The 19344-nt window shown below is 72.9% G+C and overlaps 5 protein-coding genes across 6 annotated transcripts; 1 reads left to right on the forward strand and 4 right to left on the reverse strand.

Annotated features, from left to right (window-relative positions):
- Positions 1-760: 760 nt before the first annotated feature.
- On the reverse strand, positions 761-2906 carry WDR83OS (WD repeat domain 83 opposite strand). The gene is made up of 4 exons (XM_082334093.1): positions 2840-2906; positions 2070-2175; positions 1025-1122; positions 761-899 (listed from the first exon to the last, which is right to left on the reverse strand). The coding sequence occupies exons 1-4, from the start codon at positions 2872-2874 to the stop codon at positions 833-835; spliced, it is 306 nt and encodes a 101-aa protein (XP_082190219.1). The 5' UTR covers positions 2875-2906; the 3' UTR covers positions 761-832.
- Positions 2899-5345, forward strand: WDR83 (WD repeat domain 83). Its single transcript, XM_082334092.1, has 9 exons — positions 2899-3061; positions 3790-3910; positions 4004-4109; positions 4218-4266; positions 4347-4473; positions 4566-4633; positions 4723-4831; positions 4923-5037; positions 5120-5345. The coding sequence occupies exons 1-9, from the start codon at positions 2959-2961 to the stop codon at positions 5270-5272; spliced, it is 951 nt and encodes a 316-aa protein (XP_082190218.1). The 5' UTR covers positions 2899-2958; the 3' UTR covers positions 5273-5345.
- On the reverse strand, positions 5334-8353 carry DHPS (deoxyhypusine synthase; the record flags this gene model as incomplete). 2 transcript variants are annotated; one of them, XM_082334091.1, is made up of 9 exons in its annotated part: positions 5334-5741; positions 5822-5947; positions 6039-6142; positions 6276-6381; positions 6479-6565; positions 6672-6768; positions 7139-7260; positions 7667-7828; positions 8231-8353. In XM_082334091.1, 9 exons carry the CDS (start codon positions 8270-8272, stop codon positions 5646-5648), a joined length of 942 nt encoding a protein of 313 aa, XP_082190217.1. In that variant the 3' UTR covers positions 5334-5645. The 2 variants fall into 2 exon arrangements, with proteins under 2 accessions (XP_082190217.1, XP_082190216.1); XM_082334090.1 differs by lacking the exon at positions 8231-8353 and adding an exon at positions 7923-8171.
- A 120-nt stretch (positions 8354-8473) lies between these two features.
- On the reverse strand, positions 8474-11287 carry FBXW9 (F-box and WD repeat domain containing 9). The gene is given in 11 exon segments (XM_082334089.1): positions 8474-8750; positions 8871-8936; positions 9043-9132; positions 9227-9340; positions 9440-9588; positions 9675-9766; positions 9844-9956; positions 10074-10202; positions 10281-10361; positions 10363-10421; positions 10811-11287. Coding segments are annotated over 11 exon segments (1344 nt in total). The 5' UTR covers positions 11187-11287; the 3' UTR covers positions 8474-8675.
- Positions 11288-12615: 1328 nt separating this feature from the next.
- On the reverse strand, positions 12616-18763 carry TNPO2 (transportin 2). Its single transcript, XM_082334095.1, has 24 exons — positions 18639-18763; positions 18337-18412; positions 18025-18174; positions 17854-17960; positions 17648-17781; positions 17052-17133; positions 16849-16971; positions 16647-16765; positions 16503-16563; positions 16084-16249; positions 15807-15959; positions 15496-15721; positions 15108-15279; positions 14777-14863; positions 14590-14697; positions 14335-14493; positions 14164-14251; positions 13960-14058; positions 13743-13838; positions 13551-13626; positions 13353-13452; positions 13011-13085; positions 12790-12921; positions 12616-12685 (listed from the first exon to the last, which is right to left on the reverse strand). The coding sequence occupies exons 1-23, from the start codon at positions 18735-18737 to the stop codon at positions 12814-12816; spliced, it is 2664 nt and encodes an 887-aa protein (XP_082190221.1). The 5' UTR covers positions 18738-18763; the 3' UTR covers positions 12616-12685; positions 12790-12813.
- Between the last annotated feature and the right edge of the window lie 581 nt (positions 18764-19344).

Raw genomic sequence — 19344 nt, forward strand, 5'->3', positions numbered from 1 at the left:
CCGGGGGCTCCCCGCCCCTCCCTCTGGGCAAGCGGGAGCCAATGGACGGCGAGGGGCGGGGAAAGCCGCTTAGGCCACGCCCCCGCGCTCTGATTACCTGCGGCGAGCGGAGGCGGGGCGTAGCGAAGGGGCGGTGACATAACGGACTGGCGCCAATGAGAAGGAAGAGCGCCCATGATTGACATCCCGAGTCCCTCCTCCCGGGGCGGGCATTGGCAACGGCCCCGCCCGCGGCGAGGGAAGGCCCAGTAGCCAATGACGTACGGCAGCTCCCGAAACCCCGCCCCCGCCGAGCCGTGGTCGGCGGAGAGCGAGAGACGGACAGCTCTCTCCTCCAATGGGGCGTCGAGGAGCCGGGCCCTTCACAGAGGCGATGGCGCCGGGGTGCTGAGGGGAGCCTTCAGCTCCGCCTGCCCCCGGGCTTCCCTCAGCGCCCCCGGGGCTTCCCTCGGACCCCCCCGGGCTCCCCTCAGCCCCCCAGGGCTCCCCTCAGCCCCCCGGGGCTTCCCTCGGACCCCCCCGGGCTCCCCCAGCCCTCACGCCCCATTGCTCTCTCTGACTCCTGCCACTTCACCCACCGTTCCCCCCGCCAGGCCCCCCGGATCCCCCAAGCGGGGTCCCACACCCCTGGGGCTCCCCCAGGCCCGGAGGGGACCATCCACCCCATCTGCCCGCTGACGCCGCGGCTCTGAGCAGGGTCCAGCCCACGCAGGTAGGTACAAACCACAACGACCACGAGCTCTGCCCCAGCACCCCCTTTATTTCCCCGGCCCCAACACCACCCGTTGCCTCCCCCACGCTGAGCGCCCTCCCCAGGGAACCACACTGGCCGTCACCAGGGCGGGGACATGGGCTGGGGGTTCTGCAGGTAGGACATCACCACGGCTGAGATGGAGAGCCTGGAGGGGGGAGAGACACCAGCCCAGGCTTCAGAGACCCCCGCAAAACCAGGACGGTCTCCCCGCTGTCCCCTCCGCAGGGGATGCGGCACCCCGGGGCCAGATCCGGAACCGCCAGCACTCACATGAAGCTGCTCATCATCTGCTTGGTGTCCTCGGAGCTGCGGGAGTTGGCGAAGCTGATGAAGGAGCAGTAGACGGCGATCCAGGCGCACCACTTCAGCTGCAGACAGAGGGGTCCAGTGTGGGGACCCCCGAGGACAGCCCCTGTCCCCCCGAGCCCCCAGGGATGGCCCCTGTCCCCCTGAGCCCCCCCAGGATGGCCCCTGAGCCCCCTGGGGACGGCCCCTGTGCCCCCTGAGCCCCCTGGGGATGGCCCTTGTCCACCCTGAGCCCCCAGGGATGGCCCCTGTCCCCCTGAGCCGCCCCAGGATGGCCCCTGAGCCCCCTGGGGATGGCCCCTGTGCCCCCTGAGCCCCCTGGGATAGCCCCTGTGCCCCTTGAACCCCCCGGGGATGGCCCCTGTCCACCCTGAGCCCCCAGGGATGGCCCCTGTCCACCCTGAGCCCCCCGGGGATGGCCCCTGTCCCTCCTGAACCCCATGGTGATGGCCCCCGTTCCCCCTGAGCCCCCGGGGATGGCCCCTGAGCCCCCCAGGGATGGCCCCTGTCCACCCTGAGCCCCCCGGGGATGGCCCCTGTCCCTCCTGAACCCCATGGTGATGGCCCCCGTTCCCCCTGAGCCCCCGGGGATGGCCCCTGAGCCCCCCAGGGATGGCCCCTGTCCACCCTGAGCCCCCCGGGGATGGCCCCTGTCCCTCCTGAACCCCATGGTGATGGCCCCCGTTCCCCCTGAGCCCCCGGGGATGGCCCCTGAGCCCCCCAGGGATGGCCCCTGTCCCCCCTGAACCCCCCGGGGACAGCCCCTGTCCCCCCTGAACCCCCCGGGGATGGCCCCTGTCCCCCCTGAGCCCCCCGGGGACAGCCCCTGTCCCCCTGAGCCCCCCAGGGACGGCCCCTGTCCCTCCTGAGCCCCCCGGGGACAGCCCCTGTCCCCCCTGAGCCCCCCAGGGATGGCCCCTGTCCCCCTGAGCCCCCCGGGGATGGTCCCTGAGCCCCTTGTCCCCCCCGGGGATGGCCCCTGTCCCCCTGAGCCCCCCGGTGCCCCCACCTTGAGCATGAGCCCGCACATGCTGAAGACCATCCCCAGCAGGTTCATGTAGTCGGGCGTGGGGTCCTCCAGCGCCGGGTTGGTCTCGGTGGACGGAGGCTTGTACCTGGGAGCAGCGCTGTCAGACGAGCCGGGGACCCGGTCCCCTCCCGGTCCCCTCCCCGTCCTCCCAGTGCCCCTCCCGGTTCCCCCAGTCCCCCCAGTTCCCTTCCGGTCCCCTCTGGGTTCCCTCCCGGTTTCCCCGGTCCCGTCCCGGTCCTCCCAGTGCCCCTCCCGGTTCCCCTAGTCCCCCCAGTTCCCTCCCGGTCCCCTCTGGATTCCCTCCCGGTCCCCTCTGGATTCCCTCCCGGTTCCCCCGATCCCCCTCCCGGTTCCCCTGGTCGCCCTCCCGATCCCCCTCCCGGTCCCCCCAGTTCCCCCAGTTCCCTCCCGGTCCCCTCTGGGTCCCCTCCCGGTTCCCCCGGTCCCCTCCCGGTCCTCCCAGTGCCCCTCCCGGTTCCCCTGGTCGCCCTCCCGGTCCCCCCAGTCCCCCCAGTTCCCTCCCAGTTCCCCCAGTTCCTTCCCGGTTCCCCCAATCCCCCTCCCGGTCCCCTCTGGGTTCCGTCCCGGTTTCCCCGGTCCCCTCCCGGTCCCCTCCCGGTCCTCCCGGTGCCCCTCCCGGTTCCCCTGGTCGCCCTCCCGATCCCCCTCCCGGTTCCCCCAGTCCCCCCAGTTCCCTCCCGGTTCCCCCAATCCCCCTCCCGGTTCCCCCGGTCCCCTCCCGGTCCCACCTGGCCACCCGCGCCGGCCGCCGCGGGTCCGCCATGCCGCCCCGCCGCCCGCTTCCGCTGCCGCCGCCGGAAGAGGCCCCGGCCCCGGCCCCGGCCCCGGCCCCGGCCCCGGCCCCGCCATGGCCTTCCCGCGGCCCCGGCCCGCCCGCCCCGAGCTGCCGCGGCGGCGGGTGCGGACGCTGGAGTGCGGGCAGGGCGCCGTGCGGGCCGTCCGCTTCAACGGTGGGGCCGGCGGGGGGACCGGGACCGGGGGAGACCGGGACCGGGGGAGACCGGGACCGGGGCAGGGGGACCGGGACCGGGGGGACGGGGACCCGGGGCGGGGGGACGGGGGAAACGGGACCGGGGCGGGGGAGACCGGGACCGGGACCGGGGCAGGGGGACGGGGACCGGGGGAGACCGGGACCGGGGGGACGGGGGACCGGAACCGGGGGAACGGGGACCGGGGCAGGGGGACCGGGACCGGGGGGACGGGGACCCGGGGCGGGGACCCGGGGAACGGGGACCCGGGGGAGATGGGGACCGGGGCGAGGGGAACGGGGAAACGGGACCGGGGCGGGGGAGACCGGGACCGGGACCGGGGGACGGGGACCGGGGGAGACCGGGACCGGGGGACGGGGACCAAGGCGGGGGAGACCGGGACCGGGACAACGGGGACCTGGGGCGGGGGGACGGGGACCGGGGCGGGGGAGTCCGGGACCGGGGGAACGGGGACCGGGGCGGGGGGACGGAGACCCGGGCCCCATCCCGCGGGGAGGAACGGGGACCCCAACTCCTTGCTCCCACCCCAGGGGGAGGAAGGGGGGGGGCACAGTCCCAGACCCCATCCCGGGGGGAAGGAAAGGGGACCCGGGCTCCTGTCCCGGGGGGGGGGGAATTGGGGACCCCAGTCCCCGGGGAGGGGGTGCCCATTTGGGGTGCTGGGGGGTCACCTCCGCCCCCCTCCCCAGCGGACGGGAACTACTGCCTGACCTGCGGCAGCGACAAGTCGCTGAAGCTCTGGAACCCGCACAAGGGCACGGCGCTGCGCACCTACCAGGGGCACGGCTACGAGGTGCTGGACGCCGCCGGGTAAGGGGCGGGGGGCTGCGGGGGGCTGTGGGGACCCCCCCACCCCTTGGGGACCCCCCAGCCCCACTGACGGGGCGTCCCCGTCCCCCCCAGCTCCTTCGACAACAGCCAGCTCTGCTCCTGCGGGGCTGACAAGACCGTGGCGCTGTGGGACGTGGCCACCGGACAAGTGGTCCGCAAGTACCGGGGACACGCGGGGGTGAGGACGCGGGGGGCTGCGGGGGCGGGGGGCTGCGGGGGGCTCCCTGCGGGGCGGGGGGCGGCGGGGGGCTCCCCGCGGGGCGCCGACTCCCTGCTTCTCCCACAGAAGGTGAACTGCGTCCAGTTCAACGAGGAGGCCACCCTCATCGTGTCCGGTAAGGGGGCGGCCTCGGGGGGGCCCTGCCAGCACCGGCGCCCCCCCGACACCCCCTTTCCCCTCCCGCACCCCAACCAGGCTCCATCGACTCCACCGTCCGGTGCTGGGACTGCCGCTCCCGCCGCCCCGACCCCGTCCAGGTCCTGGACGAGGCCAAGGACGGCGTCTCCAGCGTGAAGGTCTCCGACCACGAGATCCTCTCGGGGTGAGGGACGGGGGCCGCGCTCGGGGGGACGGGGGCCGCGCTCGGGGGGACGGGGCCGCGGCCCCCCAGCGCCAACACCCCCCTTTCCGCAGCTCTGTGGACGGCCGCGTCCGGCGCTACGACCTGCGCGCCGGCCAGCTCTACTCCGACTACATAGGGAGTGAGTGAGGGGCTGCAGGACGCCGGTGGCGGGGGGCTCCCAAGTCGGGGGGCTCCCCGGGACGCCCCCAACCTCCCGTCCGCTTCCAGGCCCCATCACCAGCGTCTGCTTCAGCAAGGACGGGCAGTGCGCCCTGGCCGCCAGCCTGGACTCCACCCTGCGCCTGCTGGACAAGGAGACGGGGGAGCTGCTGGGCGAGTGCGAGCCCCCTCCCCGCCGCCCCGCGCCCCCCGGGGGGCTGCGGCGGGGCCCCCCCGCCTCACCCCCCCTCCCTCCGGGCCCCCCGCAGGTACACGGGCCACCGCAGCACGGCGTACCGGCTGGACTGCGTGCTGAGCGAGCAGGACACCCACGTGGGCAGCGCCTCCGAGGACGGCAACGTCTACTTCTGGGACCTGGTGGAGGTGAGCGGGCGACGGGGGGCGGCCAAGCCCGCGCCTGGGGGGTCCCAAGGGAGCCCCCCCACATCCTCGCGCCCCCCCGCAGGGCTCGCTGGCGCTCAGCCTGGCGGTGGGCCGCGGCGTGGTGCAGTCCCTCGCCTTCCACCCCACCCTGCCCTGCCTGCTCGCCGCCACCGAGGGCCGCGTCCAGCTCTGGCGCGAGGAGACCTTCCAGCCCGAGGGGGACGTCGCCACGTGACGGGGGTTTGGGGGGGCACCCGTCCGCGCCCCCCGCCGACGAGGAATAAACCCACGGTGCGGAGAAGCCGCGGTGCTTTATTGGGAGCGCGCGGAGCCGCCCGGACCCCCGAGCGGCTCGAATAAATACCCGTGCTGGGGAGGGGGGCACAGGCGGACGGTGGCGGGGGGACGCAACAGGCGGACGGTGGCACGGGGTCCCCGGCTCCCCCGCTCGGGGGGGTCACCCCCGCCCCTCCTGCTCTGCGCACGCTGGCGTGCGGGGCGCGGAACCCGGGGGCCCTGCAGAGGTACTGGGGTCTCGGCCCCCCCAAACTGGGGCTCACCCCTCCCGAGGCGGGGGGCTCGCCCCCCAGGGATGCCCCGCCACTGGCTCAGTCTCCCGGCGTCGCCGAGGGGAAGGCGTCGGCTCTCTGGGCAAACGTCTCTGCCACCAGCAGCGGAAAGACCAGGGAGGCGTCGGCGTAGACCTGGGCGCAGGAGAGGGGGTGAGGGTGGGGGAGCCCCCCCCGGCGCCCCAAATCCCCCCCCCCAGGACCCCCCGTCCCACCTTGACGGGGGTGGCGTCCATCCGGATCTTGCCCCAGGACACGGCCTCGTCCGGCCGCGCCCCCGAGTCGGAGCCGTCAAACTCCTGCGCCGTGTTGACGTAGACGGAGAAGTCGGCCCCGTTCCTCTGCGGGGCGAGAAGCGGGGTGAGCCCCCGTCCCCCCGCCGCGTCCCCTCCCCGTCCCCCGGGACGTGGGGGGGCCCCCGTCCCCCCTCACCATCAGGTTGGCGTTGGCGATGTGGTGCTTCACCAGCCCCCCGCCCAGGATGATCATCCCCGTCTTCCTGGCGAAGATGGCCTGGGTGTTAATGAGGCGCAGGTCTGCGGGCGGAGAGGGCCGTCAGGGCACCCCGGCGTCTGGGGGGGACCCCGGCGTCTGGGGGGGGACCCCGGCGTCTGGGGGGGACCCTGACATCTTGGGGGGGACCCCGACATCTTGGGGGGACGCGCTCACCCTCCACGATATCCAGCACCAGCCCTGGGCGCTTGTAGGAGTGGAAGAAGATCATGTCCCCCAGGGAGCCGTCGGTGAGCGCCGGGCTCAGCACCGGGATGTTGTTCTGGAAAGGGGACGCGGTGACGGGTGACGAGGGGGCGGCGACGCCCCCGGTGACACCCCCGGCGACACCCCCGGCAAGCGTCCCCGTCCCCACCTACCTTCTGCGCCCAGTAGCAGACCGACTCGGGGTTGTTGATCTCCTTGCCCAAGCGCGCGATCATCCTGGAGGGGGTCCACCTCGCGCCCTGCCGGCCCGCCACGCTCAGCACCCCCGGCCGGGGAGGTGCCGGCCCCCCGGGCCCCCACCCCGAGCCGGGCAGGACCCGGGCGCCCGCGCCGGCCGCCCCCCACCTGCGTTTCCTGCTCGTCCACCATCTTCTCCAGGATGGGCATCAGCCAGTCCTCGAACTTGCAGTAGTTGTCGTTGGGCACCAGCAGGTTCCCGATCCTGGGGAAGATGGGACCGCAGCGCCGGGGAGGGGATGTCAGTGCCGGGGAGGGGACCCCGGCGCCGGGGAGGGGATCCCGGTGCCCAGGAGGGGACCCTGGCACCCAGGAGGGGACCCTGGTGCCGGGGAGGGGACCCCGGTGCCAGGGAGGGGACCCCGGTGCCAGGGAGGGACCCTGGCGCCTGGGAGGGGACCCTGGTGCCGGGGAGGGGACCCCAGTGCCTGGGAGGGGACCCCGGTGCCGGGGAGGGGACCCTGGCGCCTGGGAGGGGACCCTGGTGCCGGGGAGGGGACCCCAGCGCCCAGAAGGGGACCCTGGTGCCGGGGAGGGGACCCTGGCGCCCAGGAGGGGACCCCGGCGCCCCGTACCTGTTGATGCCGCTCTGGCGCAGGTCCTGGCCCCGCAGGCTGAAGTCCCCGATGTAGGTGGGCGCCAGGCACTTGATGAGATCCTCCTCCACGCCGCCCGCCGTGGTCACCAGCACGTCCACCTGCGCCGGGCGGAGACGGGCGTCAGGACCCCCGGGGGACGAGGGGGGGACCCGAGGGACCCCTCGGGGACAGGGCTGAGCCCCCCAGGACCTTCCCGGACACCCCAGAGAGCAAACTGGGGACGCAGAGGCCCCTCGGGGACAGGGCTGGGACCTGGTGGGTGCCAGACGGGGAGCGCCGGGAGCCCAGGGACCGAGCTGGGACCCCACAGACCCCGCAGGGACCCCAGGGGCACCTCAGGGGGTCCCCCCTCAGGGGACCAAGCCGGGACCCCCCTGGACCCCGCGGGGACCCGAGGCACAGCTCGGGGGCAAGGCCAGGGACCTCAGGGACCCCCCCCCGGGAGCTCTGCATCCCCCGGGGACCCCGCAAGGGACCCCGGCCCCCCCCGGGCCGCCCCCGCACCATGTTGCGCTGCACCAGGTAGCGGATGCTCTCACGGACGCCGGAGCTGATGAGGTTGGAGGTGAAGCCCAGGAAGATGGTGCAGCCCGAGGGCGGCCGCGGCCCGCCCAGCCCGGCCCGGGCCCGCTCCTCCTCGCTCAGCGGCTCCAGCTTCGCCGCGATCTGCGGGGACGGGGCACGGGGGGGGGTCAGCACCGGCTCCGGCCGCGCACCGGACCCCGCTCCCGCCGCCCGGGGACCCCCCCGCCGCCCCCACCATCCGCTGGATCTCGGCGACGGCCTGGGCGAAGCTGGTGGCCTGGAAGCCGGTGGTGCGGAAGGAGCGGAGCAACGCGGCGTGGTCCGGGCCGCCGGCGAAGTCGTACCCGCGCACCGGGAGGCTCTCGGCCGGGAGGGGCCCGCTCGGCTTCAGCACGGCCCGCAGGGCCTCGGCGGGGGCCTGCGCCGGCGTCGCCATGGAGCTCCCGCCGCCTCCCTGCGCCGCGCCGCCGCTGCGCGCCGCCATCTTGGCCCGCCCCCCCCCCCCCCAGCGCCGCGCACTGCGGCTGCGCGCCGCCATCTTGCCTCGCCCCGCCTCCTCTCTGCCGTACAGCTGCGCGCCGCCATCTTGCTCGCTCCCCCACCGTACGGCTGCGTGCCGCCATCTTGAAGAAGGGACGGTGGCCGCGGAGGGACAACAGAGGCCCGGAAGCGAAATCTCTCGGCTCAAGGGATGGCGCTGGAAACCTCTGTCCCCGGCAGCGCCCCAAAACTGCCCAACTTCTCCCCAAAACCACGGATACCCCCGCGGGGGGACGCAACCTCCGCTCCAGTCGAATCCTTTTAATACCCACAAACAGGCGGCAGCTCCCAGACCCACCCAGGGCCCATCTGCTCCATGTCAGGGGGCAAAGAGGGGTCCCCGCAACCAGCGGGAGCCCGCTGGGAGCGGGGACAGACCCCCCCGGCGGCGGGGAGCCCCCCAGCCCCCCTTCCCGGGCAGCACAAGCACGGGGGCGGCGGTGGCGAGTCAGGTCCGGAGCCTCCACACCTCGACCGAGAGGCCTCCAGAGGCGGCCGCCACCACGTCGCCCTCCACGCTGATCTGGGGGGGACGAGAGGGGCGTCAGGGGGACCGGCGCGGCAGATGACACCGCAGCGGGGCGGAGGAAGACGCCGAGGCGGGCGCGCACACGCGCGTGCGAGGGGGCGAGCGCCTCCTTACCCCGTTGAGCACGTCGTCGTGCGTCCAGGAGCAGATGGTGCGGGGAGGGTCCGTAGGGACGTGTATCTGCGAGGGAGCGAAAGCCGTTGGTAGCCCTCCAGCCCCCCGCCGCAGGGCCAGCAGCCCCCCCCCCCAGCCCGGCGCCGCGGGGTGCGGACAGCGGGACCCTCACCCGCAGCGTCCTGTCGGTGGACGTGGTGTAGAGGGACCCCAGCGAGTGCCAGAGCCCCGTGATCTGCAGCCGGTGCCCCACGTCGAAGTACTGCCGGAGGGGAGACACAAAAAAAAACCCACACCGTGAGGCGTTGGGGGGCACCCGGCCCGTCCGCACCCCCCAGCCCCCTCGGGGTCCCTACCCGGGCGGGCTGGAAGCTGCCGCCGCTGTTCCCGAAGACGTACACCCGGCCCTGGTTGTCCCCGGCCCAGAGCTGCGTCCCCCGGTACGACATGGAGAGCAGGTAGTTTTCCAGCTGGGGTGGGGAGAGAAGCGTTGGGCCGCAGGTGATGGGGGACGGAGCCCCCAGCCCCGTCCTGGCCCCCCCGCGGTTTTGGGGGGCAGCAGGACCCACCTGCAGCCGCTGGAGGACCCCGTCGGCGCGGCGGTCGAAGACAACGAGGGTCCGGTCCTCGCTGCCCGACACGATGAGCCGGTCGTCGGCCGCCAGGGACAGGACGGCGCTGGCGTGGGGCTTGTAGCTGCGCACCAGGGCCTGGCCAGCTGCCGGAGGAAGGGGGTTGAGCCGGGAGCCCCCCCAGCGTCCCCCCTTTCCCCACCGGGGACCCCCCACCCCAGGCAGGACCAACCTCGCGGGTCGTAAACCGTCACCGTCTTGTCGTAAGTCCCGGTGACGAGGACGTCGGGGAGGTAGGAGAGGCACAGCACAGCCGCCTTCTCCCTGGGGGCGAGGGGAGAGTTGGGCTCAGCGGACCCCCGGGACCCCCCAGCTCACCCCAGCGCCCCCCCAGCCGTTACCTGATCTCCCCAAACTGCTGCCCCTCGGCCTCCAGGTCCCACAGCTTCACCGTGCTGTCCCAGGAGCCCGAGCACACCTTGTTGTCTCGGGAAGCCAAACACCAGACCCAGCCCTGCGAGGGAGAACCCAAACCCGCCACCGGTCCCAAAATCGCTCCGGGACCCCCCAGCGGCTCCCCAGGTTGGGGAACCGAGGCGTGAGGAGGGGGGATCACGGCCATGCCCCCCACCTTGTGCGTCCCGTTGCGCTCGGTGCCCAGCGCCTTCACCAGCACCTTGCCGGGGGCCCGTCCCAGCTGCCGCAGGTCCCACAGGTTGACGTTGCGGTCGCGGGCGCCCGAAACACAGAGGGTCCCTCCCTGCCAGGCGGGTGGGGGTGAGGCAGGGACCCCCCCCCCCAGAACCGGGGGACCCCCCCGGGCGCGGCGCATCCCCACCTGCAGCAGGAGGACGGAATCGACGGAGGCGAAGTGCCCCTCATCCAGGGAGAAGTGCTCCATGGGGGCCCCGCCGCCCCCCCCAGCGCTGCAGGTGCTCCTCCAGGTCCACGCAGGCGGCCGACCAGTCAAACCCCTCCTCTGTGGGGAAATGGGGGTGTCGGGGAGGGGCGCCAAACCAATGTGGGGATCTGGGGCACCGGGGGGGGTCCCCAACCCACCCCCTTCACCCCAAGCAGCGCCCCGTAAACACTCAGGGTCAGCAAAGTGGGGGAAATGCGGGAAATAGGGGAAATTCCAACCCGCTGTGGGGAAACAGGGGGCCAGAGGGGGTCCCCAATCTGCCACAGGGAAATGGGGGACAGAGGGGGTCCCCAGCTCCCCGCGCTCGCCCTCCGCAGCACCCCACAGCCCCCTCGGGGCCGGCAGAGCCAGGAAAATGGAGCATCAGGGATCTCCCCAGCCCACCCCGGGGCGATGTTTTGGGGTCCCCGACCCGCCACGGGGAAAGGGGTCCCCCCCAGACCCACCTTCCAGGACGGGGAAGGGGCCGCGGGCGCTGCGCTGCAGACGGAGCCGCCAGGCCACGGCGTCCCGCGCCACCTCCCGCAGCGCCCGGCAGACGCGGGGCAGGACCCCCCGCACCTCCCGCGCCCCCAGGTACCCGCAGATCTCCAGCAGCAGCTCCAGCGGCAGCGCCAGCAGCCCCCCCGCGCCCCCCCCGCCCGGGGGCGGCCGCTTCAGCCCCGGGGGGGGCCGCGGGGGGGGCGCGGGGGGGCCGGGCCCCGGGGGGGCGGCGGCGGGGGGCGGCGGGGGGCGGCCCGGGGGGGTCCCCGCGCCCCGCAGTCGGGTGACGTACTCCTGCGCCTGCCGGTCGGGGTCGTCGGGCGCGGGGGCCCCCTCCATGGCTGCGGACGGGGGTGTCAGCGCCTCCCGCAGCCCCGAGCGGGACCCTCAGCCCCCCCCCCCCATCGCCCCCGGCCCGTAACACCGGGATCCGCCCCAAACCGGGACCCCCCAGCAGCGGGATCCCCCAGAGCCCCGGGACCAGGACAGCCCCGGGACCGCTCCCCACCCCGGGACCCCTCCAGCCCCGGGACCGGGACCGCTCCCCACCCCGGGACCCCTCCAGCCCCGGTACCGGTACGGGGACCGCTCCCCTCCCCCGGGACCCCTCCAGCCCCAGGACCGGGACCGCCCCCCCGGTCTCCTCAAAGCCCCGGTACCACCCCACACCCCCCCCCCGCAATGGGATACCCCAACACCCGAATACTCCCTGAACTCCCGGTACCGGGACCCACCCCGCCATGACCGCACCCGCCCCAACACCTCAGTCCCTCCAGCCCCGGTACCGAGACCCCCCCCCCCCCCCCCCGATGCGGGGTCCCCCCGAGCCCCCCCGGTACCGGGGCGCGGCCCGGCCCGGCCCCGCCGCGTCCCGTCGCCACGGCCACGGCGGGATCCGCTTCCGGCGCGCAGGCGGTGCCCCGCCGACCCCACGTGACCCGCGCTTCGCCCAATGGGACGGAGAGGCGCGTCGTGACGCCATCCAACGGCGCCGGAAGGCGGCCACGTGTGGCAGCCGGGGCACCGGGACGGGGAGCGACCCCCACCCCCCCCCCACCCCCCCCCGCGGCGGGAACAAACGGCACCGAGACGGCGGACGGTCAACAACGGACTCTCTTTGCCGAGCAGGAACGAGGGGGCGCGGCACAACCGGGCCCGCCGCCCCCCCCCCCGCCCGCCGGTCCCTGCGGGGCGTGTCCGGTCCCACCCCCCCCCCCCCATCCACCCCCCCCCCACCCCCCGTAAACGGTAAAAAACGGAACGAAACGGGGAAAAAAAACACAAGAAACGTGGCACCGACTCGCTCACGACAAAGCACAACGGCGGCGGCTCGGCCCCCCCCGGCCCCCCGCCCCCCCCGGGGCCCTCCCGCCCCCCGGGGCCCCCCCGCGCCCCCCCCGGCCGGGGCTGCTCTATAGGTTCCTATAGGTTTATCGCCATAAACGTGTGCATGGGTAGGGGGTGGGGGGGCACCATGCGGGGGGGGAACGGGAACATCCTACAGCGGAGAGGAGGGGGGGCCGCCCCCCCCGGCCACCCCATTTTTGGACCCTTTTGCCCCGATTTTTGCTTCCCCCCCCAGGGTTTTGGGGCGCCCCCGCCACGGGTCCATCCCCCCCCTGTGGCCGCCATGGACCCCCCCACCCCCAGTCCCCCCCTTCTCCCCCCGGGGGTGAAACCGATCTCGGGGCCCCCCCCCGGGGCGGCTGGGGACGGGGTGTGGGGGGCACCGCGCCCTGGCCCCCCCCCGAGGCTCCTCCCGCCCCCCCGAACCCCCCCGGGCGCGGCGCGGGGTCGCCCGCTCACGGCCGCCGTCCCGACGGCCTCCCGGCGCCGACCTGCGGGAGAGAGGAGAGGGGTCAGGGGGGTCCGTCCGTCCGGGGGTGGGGGGGTCCATCTGTCTTCCCCCCCCGTTTTGGGGGCGCTGCCCCCCTCCCCGGACCTGGTTCCGGTGCCTCCGCCTGGCCTAGACCCCATAAAATGCCGCCAGCCGGTCCTTGAGCAGGGGTGGGAACTGCTCCGAAAACTGCTGCCAGTTCTCCTCGCCCACCTGGTCCTTGAAGCCGTGGAGGATCTGCGGGGGGGTTAACAATGAGGGGGGGGCCCTGCTGAGCCCCCCCCTCGGCGTGGGGGGTCCCCCATCTCCCCCTTTTCCCTGCTGACCTTATAGAACATGTCCCGCAGGTCGTCCTTGGGGCTCACCCAGGACGCGACGGCATCGCAGAAGAAAATGAAGTCCTGGGGGGGGGCGGAAATACGGGGAGGGGGGTGAAATATGGGGAGGGGGGTGACAAGGGGACAAAATGGGGGGGTGATGGGGAGAGCTGGCCCCAGGGACCCCCCCATTTCGGATAGAGCCAAGCTGCAGCTGAGTCCCCCCCAAAAATCTCCCCCTCTGGGGGCTGGGGGTTGCCCCTGCGCCGTGGGGGGAGCGGTCCCCGCTCCCCCCGCGGCACAGGGGCAACCCCCAGCCCCCCCAAAAACTGCTGGGTGTCCCCCCCATACCTGCACGACCCCTCCGGGGTTCACCCCGATCATCACGCAGATGCCGCGGAAAGCCGAGTCCTTTTCCTCGTTGTCCCGAATGTTACGGAGGGACGTGCACCTTGAGAGCGGGGGGGGGGGAACTGGGGGTCAGTGCCCCCCCTCTCCTCCTCCAGGGGGGTGCAGGGACCCCCAGAACAGCCCCCCCGCCCAACTCACCAGGGCCGGATGAATTGCTGCAGCATGGGGGCCACCTCCTGCGGGCAGACGAAGCCCAGGCGCCCGATGGTGATAGCTGCAGGCAGAGAGAGGGGCTTTTTGGGGGCGCAGTGGGAAGGACGCCAGGGCAAACAGCCCCCCCCCCCGCCCCCAAACCCTGCCTGGGGGTCCCGCTGTGCCCCCCAGCCTCACCCGTGTTCTCCAGGAGGGTTTTGGGGGTGTTGGGGCGGTTGATGATCTCCACCAGGTTGTTCAGGACCATCTGGACGTAGGGCTGCATCTCCGCCCCTGCCAGGAAGGGATGCGGGGGTGGGGGTTTGTCAGGGCAAGGGGCTCGGCTGAGCTCCCGGGGGGGCTGGGGGGGCTCTGCTGAGCTCCCGGGGGGCTCAGGGGGGTCCCGGGCACTCACCCATCTGCATGCAGATCTCCCCGATGGCCCAGGTCGCGTTGTTGCAGACAGAGATGAACTCGGGGTTGAGGTTGGTGCCCAGGATGGGCATGAACTCGGCTGGGGGGAGGCAGCGTCAGCCAGGGCCCCCCCCAGCGCATCCTTTCGGGGTGCCCCCGCTTCGCCCCCCCCCCCCCAGGGAACCCCCACAGCCCCGGCACCCACCAATGCAGGGCTTGACGTGCACGAAGCAGGCCTTGGTGAGGTCGCCCAGGAGGGCGAAGGAGCTCTGCCGCACCTCGGGCATGGTGTCCTGCGGGGAGCGGGCAGGGGGTGAGCGCGGGGGGGTCCCGGCAGCCCCCAGGTCGGGGCGGGGGGTCCCGGGGGACCCCTCACCTGCATGCACTGGAAAAGCAGCGTCATGATGTTGCTGCGAGCCACCAGCTGCTCCACGTGGCAGCCGAGACCCTCGGCCAAACCGCTCAGCAGGTCCAGGGCCACGATCATGAAGTCCTTGTCGGGGGCCTCGTACTGCTCGGGGTGCTGGTTGTACATCTGCGGGGAGAGGGGGGGGACGCGGTCACCCCGCGGGGGGTCACAGCCCACGGCAGGTCACCCCACGGTGCCCGGGAAAGGGGGGCCGTGGCTCACCATGGCCTGAGCCAGCGTCTTCTGGACCAGGGTGACGCAGCGCTGGTAGACGGGCTCGCAGTAGGGCAGGAAGCCGCTCTGCAGGGCGGTGGCCACCGAGGACAGGCACTGCGGGCAGGGGGGGAGTGGGAGGGGGCCGAGGGGACGGGGCTCCCCCCGCCGCCACCCTCTGCGCCCCACGGCTCACCTCCAGCAGCGGGAAGAGGTCTTTGTCCTCATCCTTCAGCTCGTTCCACTTCTGGATGAGCGGAGGCATCAGCTTCTGGATGTACTCCTGCGCCCGGGGAGAAACGCTGTCACGGGGGGGGGCACGGGGGGGCGCGGGGACGCTCCCCCCCAGCCCAGGGACCATCAGACCAGATTGATCCACACTGGGAGTTCGGGATTCGAATGTCTGTTGTCACTTTGTCATCACTGGTCCTGGGCTGGGGCCCCGGGAGGGACGCAGCGGGGCGCCGTGGGGGGCGAGGGGACCCCCGGGAAGGGGACCCCGGGGAGGGGGACGCCCTGCATCGTACCGGCTGGTTGAGGTGGTGCCCCACGGAGTCGGCGAGGGTCCCAATGGCGTCGTAGAGGATCAGCAGGTTCTTGTGCTGGTACTTGCCGAAGGCGAAGACCAGCGTGTCCAGGATGAAGCTGAGGTACGGCACCAGCTCCGTGCAGGCCTCCTCCTCCAGCGTGGCGAAGGCGCTGGGTGGGGGAGAAAGGGTCAGCAGCCCCCCCCCAGGCCAGGGCTGAGCCCCCCACCACCCCCGCTCTGGGTCAGACAGTACGAATACGCCAGCATCACAGGGACTCAACGCATCAGGTTCCTCATCCTGCCCAGAGAAAGGCTTGGATCCGGCGGATCCTGCCCCAAAAACGCCACGGGTGGCCCCAAATCCCGCCCCCCCCGCCGGCCCTTACCTGCACGCCGCCTCCTGCACCCGCTTGTTGCTGTCAAGGATGCGTTTGAGCAGCTCGGTCATGAGGGGCTTGAGGTACATGTCGGGGGGCTGGCTGACCACCCAGTGGGCGTAGCGGCTCAGGGTCCAGCAGGCGATGGAGCGCACCAGCGCCTTCTTGTCCGACAGGCATTGGATGAGGTGGGGGATCAGCTCCGGCAGGTAGGGCACCATGCCCTGCATGCAGCCTGGGGGGCACAGGGAGGCTGAGACCCCCGGCTCCGGCACGGCGGCGGCTCGGGGACAGCCCATCGCAGGCAGCGTGGCACCCACCTTCCGCGATGGCCCCCAGGACAAGGATGCCCGACTCCTTGATGACCCACTCGGGGTGGAAGAGGAGCTCCTTGAGCAGCGGGAGGAGGTGGGGGAGCAGCTCTTCCCGGAAGACGTTGGCCAGGACGTCCAGCGCGGCAGCCGAGCACTTCCCTGCCGGGCAGGCAAGAGGAGACGGAGTTAATCCCTCCCGAACAGGCAGGGGTTTAATTAACCCCCCGACCCCCCAGGGTTCACTGCAGGAGCCTGGGGCCGGGACCCCCCAACGAGCCCATACTCAGGTTCCAGTCTGAGAGCGTGTCGTCGTCGTCCTCATCCTCCGCGTCATCGGGGTCCTGCGGCCGCTCCTCCTCGTGCTGCAGCGTCACCGTGCGGGACTTGTGGAAGCGGGGCTTGATGTCCTGCTCGCTGTCAGGAATGGCCTCGTCCTCCTCCACGTCACCCTGTGGGGACAGCGGACATCACGTCCCGCCACGGGGACCCCCAACCACCCATCCTGGCCCCCACGGATCAGACAGTACGAACACAACAGCCATCACCGGCATCAGCTCTCAATCTGTCATCACATCCAGGAGGGTCTCAGGGCAGCCCCTGCCTTGCCCCAGTCCCTCCAGTTTAACCAGTACCAGCCCCGCAGAGCTGGAGGAGGGACGGGGAGCCAGGCACTCTGCCATTCTCCCCCCCCCGAGCTCATACCTTGAGCAGGATGATATCAATCTCCGAGTACTTCATGCCATGCACCAGGATAGGGATAAGCCTGCGGGGGGCAAAGGGGGAAATGAGGGGCTGGGGGGGCCTGGGGGGGCCGGGGGACGAGAGGGGGCCGTCGCGAGCACTCACTGCATCAGGTGGGAGGTCAGCACCTCCTTGCAGATGGGCTGCTCCGCCAGCGTCAGCCAGAACTCGCAGGCCTCCAGCGCTACGTTCTCGTCGCTGTCCTGCGTCCGCTGCAGCATGTACTGCGGGGGGCGGGGGGGGGTGTCAGCCCCCCGACAGCCCACCCGGGGGTCCCATGGCGCCCCCCTGCCCCCCGCCGCCTCACCTGGATGATGCTGTGCATGTGGGGGATGAGGCGGTCGATGCGGACCTCCAGCAGCATCACCAGCGCGCGGCAGACGTTCTTCCGCACCTCGGGGTCCTCGTCCACCGCCAGAGCGAAGAGGTGCTGGGGGGGGGGACACACACGGGAGCCCTCGGGGCCGCTCTGGGGGGGCTCCGGGGGGCTCCCCCCACCCAGCCGCTCACCTCGATGAAGGTGTCAATGTTCTCCATCAGCGCCTGAGCCCGGTCCATGATGAACTGGTTGACGCAGGCGATGGCGTGAGACCTGGAGGGAGACAGACCACGGCGGGGGTCTGGCAGGCTCGTCAGCTAATGACGCGGAGCCGGGAGGGGGGGTCAGCCCAGCCACCTGCCCCCCCCGGCCCCCCAGGCACTGAATTAACTCGTGAGAGGGGAATGTGCTCTGGGCTGGAATAACCTCCTGCCCCAGACCAGACCTAGGGACGCACACACACACACACGGGGTCCCCATGGGATGATCTGGGGACGTGGGGATGGGCTGAGCAGGAGCTGCTCAGTCGGGGGGGGCCCAAATCCCCACATCACCCCAAGGGGGGCACAGACGGAGCCGGAACACCCATCAGGGGGAAGGACGGGGACAAGGGAACCCCGAGGCAAACCACAACCAGTGGCACGGAGCACAGAAACAGCTCCTTTCCCACCCCATCTCGTTGAACGGCTCTAGGCACGGCCCCCCCACATTCCCACCCCGGCTGGGCCCCCCCAACCCCTCCGCGGGGCTGCAGGAGGACGCGCGTCCCCCCCCAGCGCACCCGTACCTGATCTTGGGGCTGCAGTGCTTGAAGAACTGGAGGAACTTGGGGATCATGACGTTGAGGGGCCGGTTGAGCGCGTCGCTGTCCAGGAGCTCAGAGGAGTCCTCGCAGATCTTCTGCAGGGCCCCGAACGCCCCCTGCGCGCCAGAGGGGCGTCAGCGCCAGCCGCGACCCCCCCCCCCGGACCCCCCTCGCTCGGCCCCGCGCACCTCGCACGTGTTGTAGTCCTCCGAATTGAGCAGGTTGCAGAGCTGCGGCAGCAGCTCCGGCCACATCTGCAGCTCCCCCTTGGAGGCGATGGTGGTGATGAGGATGCCTGCGGGGGGGTCGTTAGCGCGGGGGGGCCGGGAGTCCCCGCGGGGGCCCCCGCCCCGTCTCACCGATGGTAGCCCGGATGAGGGAGGACGCGTCCCCGATGTTGTTGAGGCACTCCTGCTTGATGAACTCGGCCACGGGCTGGGGGAAGCTCTGGTAGTGCGCCTTGACGTTGTTCTTCAGGATCAGGCCGCTGAGCGACCGCGTTGGCTCATCTGGGGGGGGCACGAGTCGTCAAGGGGGGGGCCGCAACGTGCATCCCCTCCACTCCCACCTCCCCGAGCCCGAAACGGGCAGGCTCGGCTCCTGCATCCACCTCTGCCACCCCCCTGGGGCCCAGGAGACCCCGAGCCGCCCCTGGCCGCAGAGCGACCCACCTTCGGACTTGAGCCGCGTCAGCACGAAGATCAGGTAGTTGTTGAAGTCGGGGAATTGGTTCAGCTGCTTCAGCTTCTGCCCCGGGCGGTTAAGGACAGGGACGAGGACGGGGACGCTGTCCCGGATTAACGTGCCCAAAACCCCCCGTTCCCCGGGTCCAGCCGCTCCAGAGCTCCAGCCGGCCCCGTTAACAGAGGAAATCCCCAATTCCCCTTGCCCCGGCTCAAACGGGGAGGGGTGCGTGTGCCGCCCCCCCCCCCCCACGCCCTGCCGGGGGTCCCGGCCCCCCGCCTCAGGATACGTCCTGCACGACGCGCTGCGTGGCCGTGTTGGGGGACTGCGAGTCCTTCAGCAGCTGCAGGACCTGCTGCAGGCCCTGCTCGTCCGGCTGCCAGTCCATGGCGGCTGGGGGGGTCCTGGGGGGCGCGGGGGTCACCGGCCGGGGGGGGCACGGACCCCGGATCCCTGCGGGGGGGGGGGAAGGCGGGAAGCGGGACGGGGATCTACTGGGGGACGCGGAGCAGACGCCCCCGGGATGAGGGGCCCGTGCACGCGGCAGCGGGGGGGGGGGGGAACCGGACGTTCCGCGCACGTGGGGACGGGGATGCCCCGTTAACGGCGGGGGGGGACGTGGGGGGCACGGGGGTGGGCAGATCTCCCCCCCACTGCCCCCCCCCCGATGCCGTGAACGCCCCCGGCAGTGCCAGCACCCCCTCCCCAGCGTGTCCCCCCGCCCCCGCCATTTGCCCCCCCAGCCCAGCTTCCCCCCCCCCCCCCGTCCCGGTTTGATCCTCTCGCCCCCGTAATCCCCCCCGGCCCCCCCAGCTGCAGGCCCCCCGCGCCACCGCCACCCCCCGTTGCCCCCCGCCCCCCCGATGCCCCCAATTACCCCCCCGGCCCCTAATTCTCCCCTCAGCCCCCGTTTCCCGCCCCCCGGGCCTCCTTCACCCCCCCCTCAGCGCCCCCTCAGCCCGGTCCCGGCCGGGCCTCCCCCGCCCGCCAGGCCC

The sequence above is a fragment of the Platalea leucorodia genome, assembly GCF_965183815.1.
Source record: "Platalea leucorodia genome assembly, chromosome: 29".
Classification (NCBI taxonomy): domain Eukaryota; kingdom Metazoa; phylum Chordata; class Aves; order Pelecaniformes; family Threskiornithidae; genus Platalea; species Platalea leucorodia.

Bases quoted from the DNA above. Each gene is read 5' to 3' on its own strand.
- TNPO2 (XM_082334095.1), bottom strand. From the start codon at position 18,737: ATGGACTGGCAGCCGGACGAGCAGGGCCTGCAGCAGGTCCTGCAGCTG. The intron at 16,250-16,502 runs GTATGAGCTCGG...CTGTCCCCACAG, and splicing joins TTGATATCATCCTGCTCAAG to GGTGACGTGGAGGAGGACGA. The intron at 14,252-14,334 runs GTGAGGGGTCCC...CGCTCCCCGCAG, and splicing joins TGCTTTTCCAGTGCATGCAG to GACACCATGCCCGAGGTGCG.
- WDR83 (XM_082334092.1), top strand. From the start codon at position 2,959: ATGGCCTTCCCGCGGCCCCGGCCCGCCCGCCCCGAGCTGCCGCGGCGG. The intron at 3,062-3,789 runs GTGGGGCCGGCG...CCCCCTCCCCAG, and splicing joins GCGGGCCGTCCGCTTCAACG to CGGACGGGAACTACTGCCTG. The intron at 4,832-4,922 runs GTGCGAGCCCCC...GGCCCCCCGCAG, and splicing joins ACGGGGGAGCTGCTGGGCGA to GTACACGGGCCACCGCAGCA.
- WDR83OS (XM_082334093.1), bottom strand. From the start codon at position 2,874: ATGGCGGACCCGCGGCGGCCGGCGCGGGTGGCCAG. The intron at 2,176-2,839 runs GTGGGACCGGGA...CGCTGCTCCCAG, and splicing joins CGGCCGGCGCGGGTGGCCAG to GTACAAGCCTCCGTCCACCG. The intron at 1,123-2,069 runs GTGGGGGCACCG...CTCTGTCTGCAG, and splicing joins TGTGCGGGCTCATGCTCAAG to CTGAAGTGGTGCGCCTGGAT.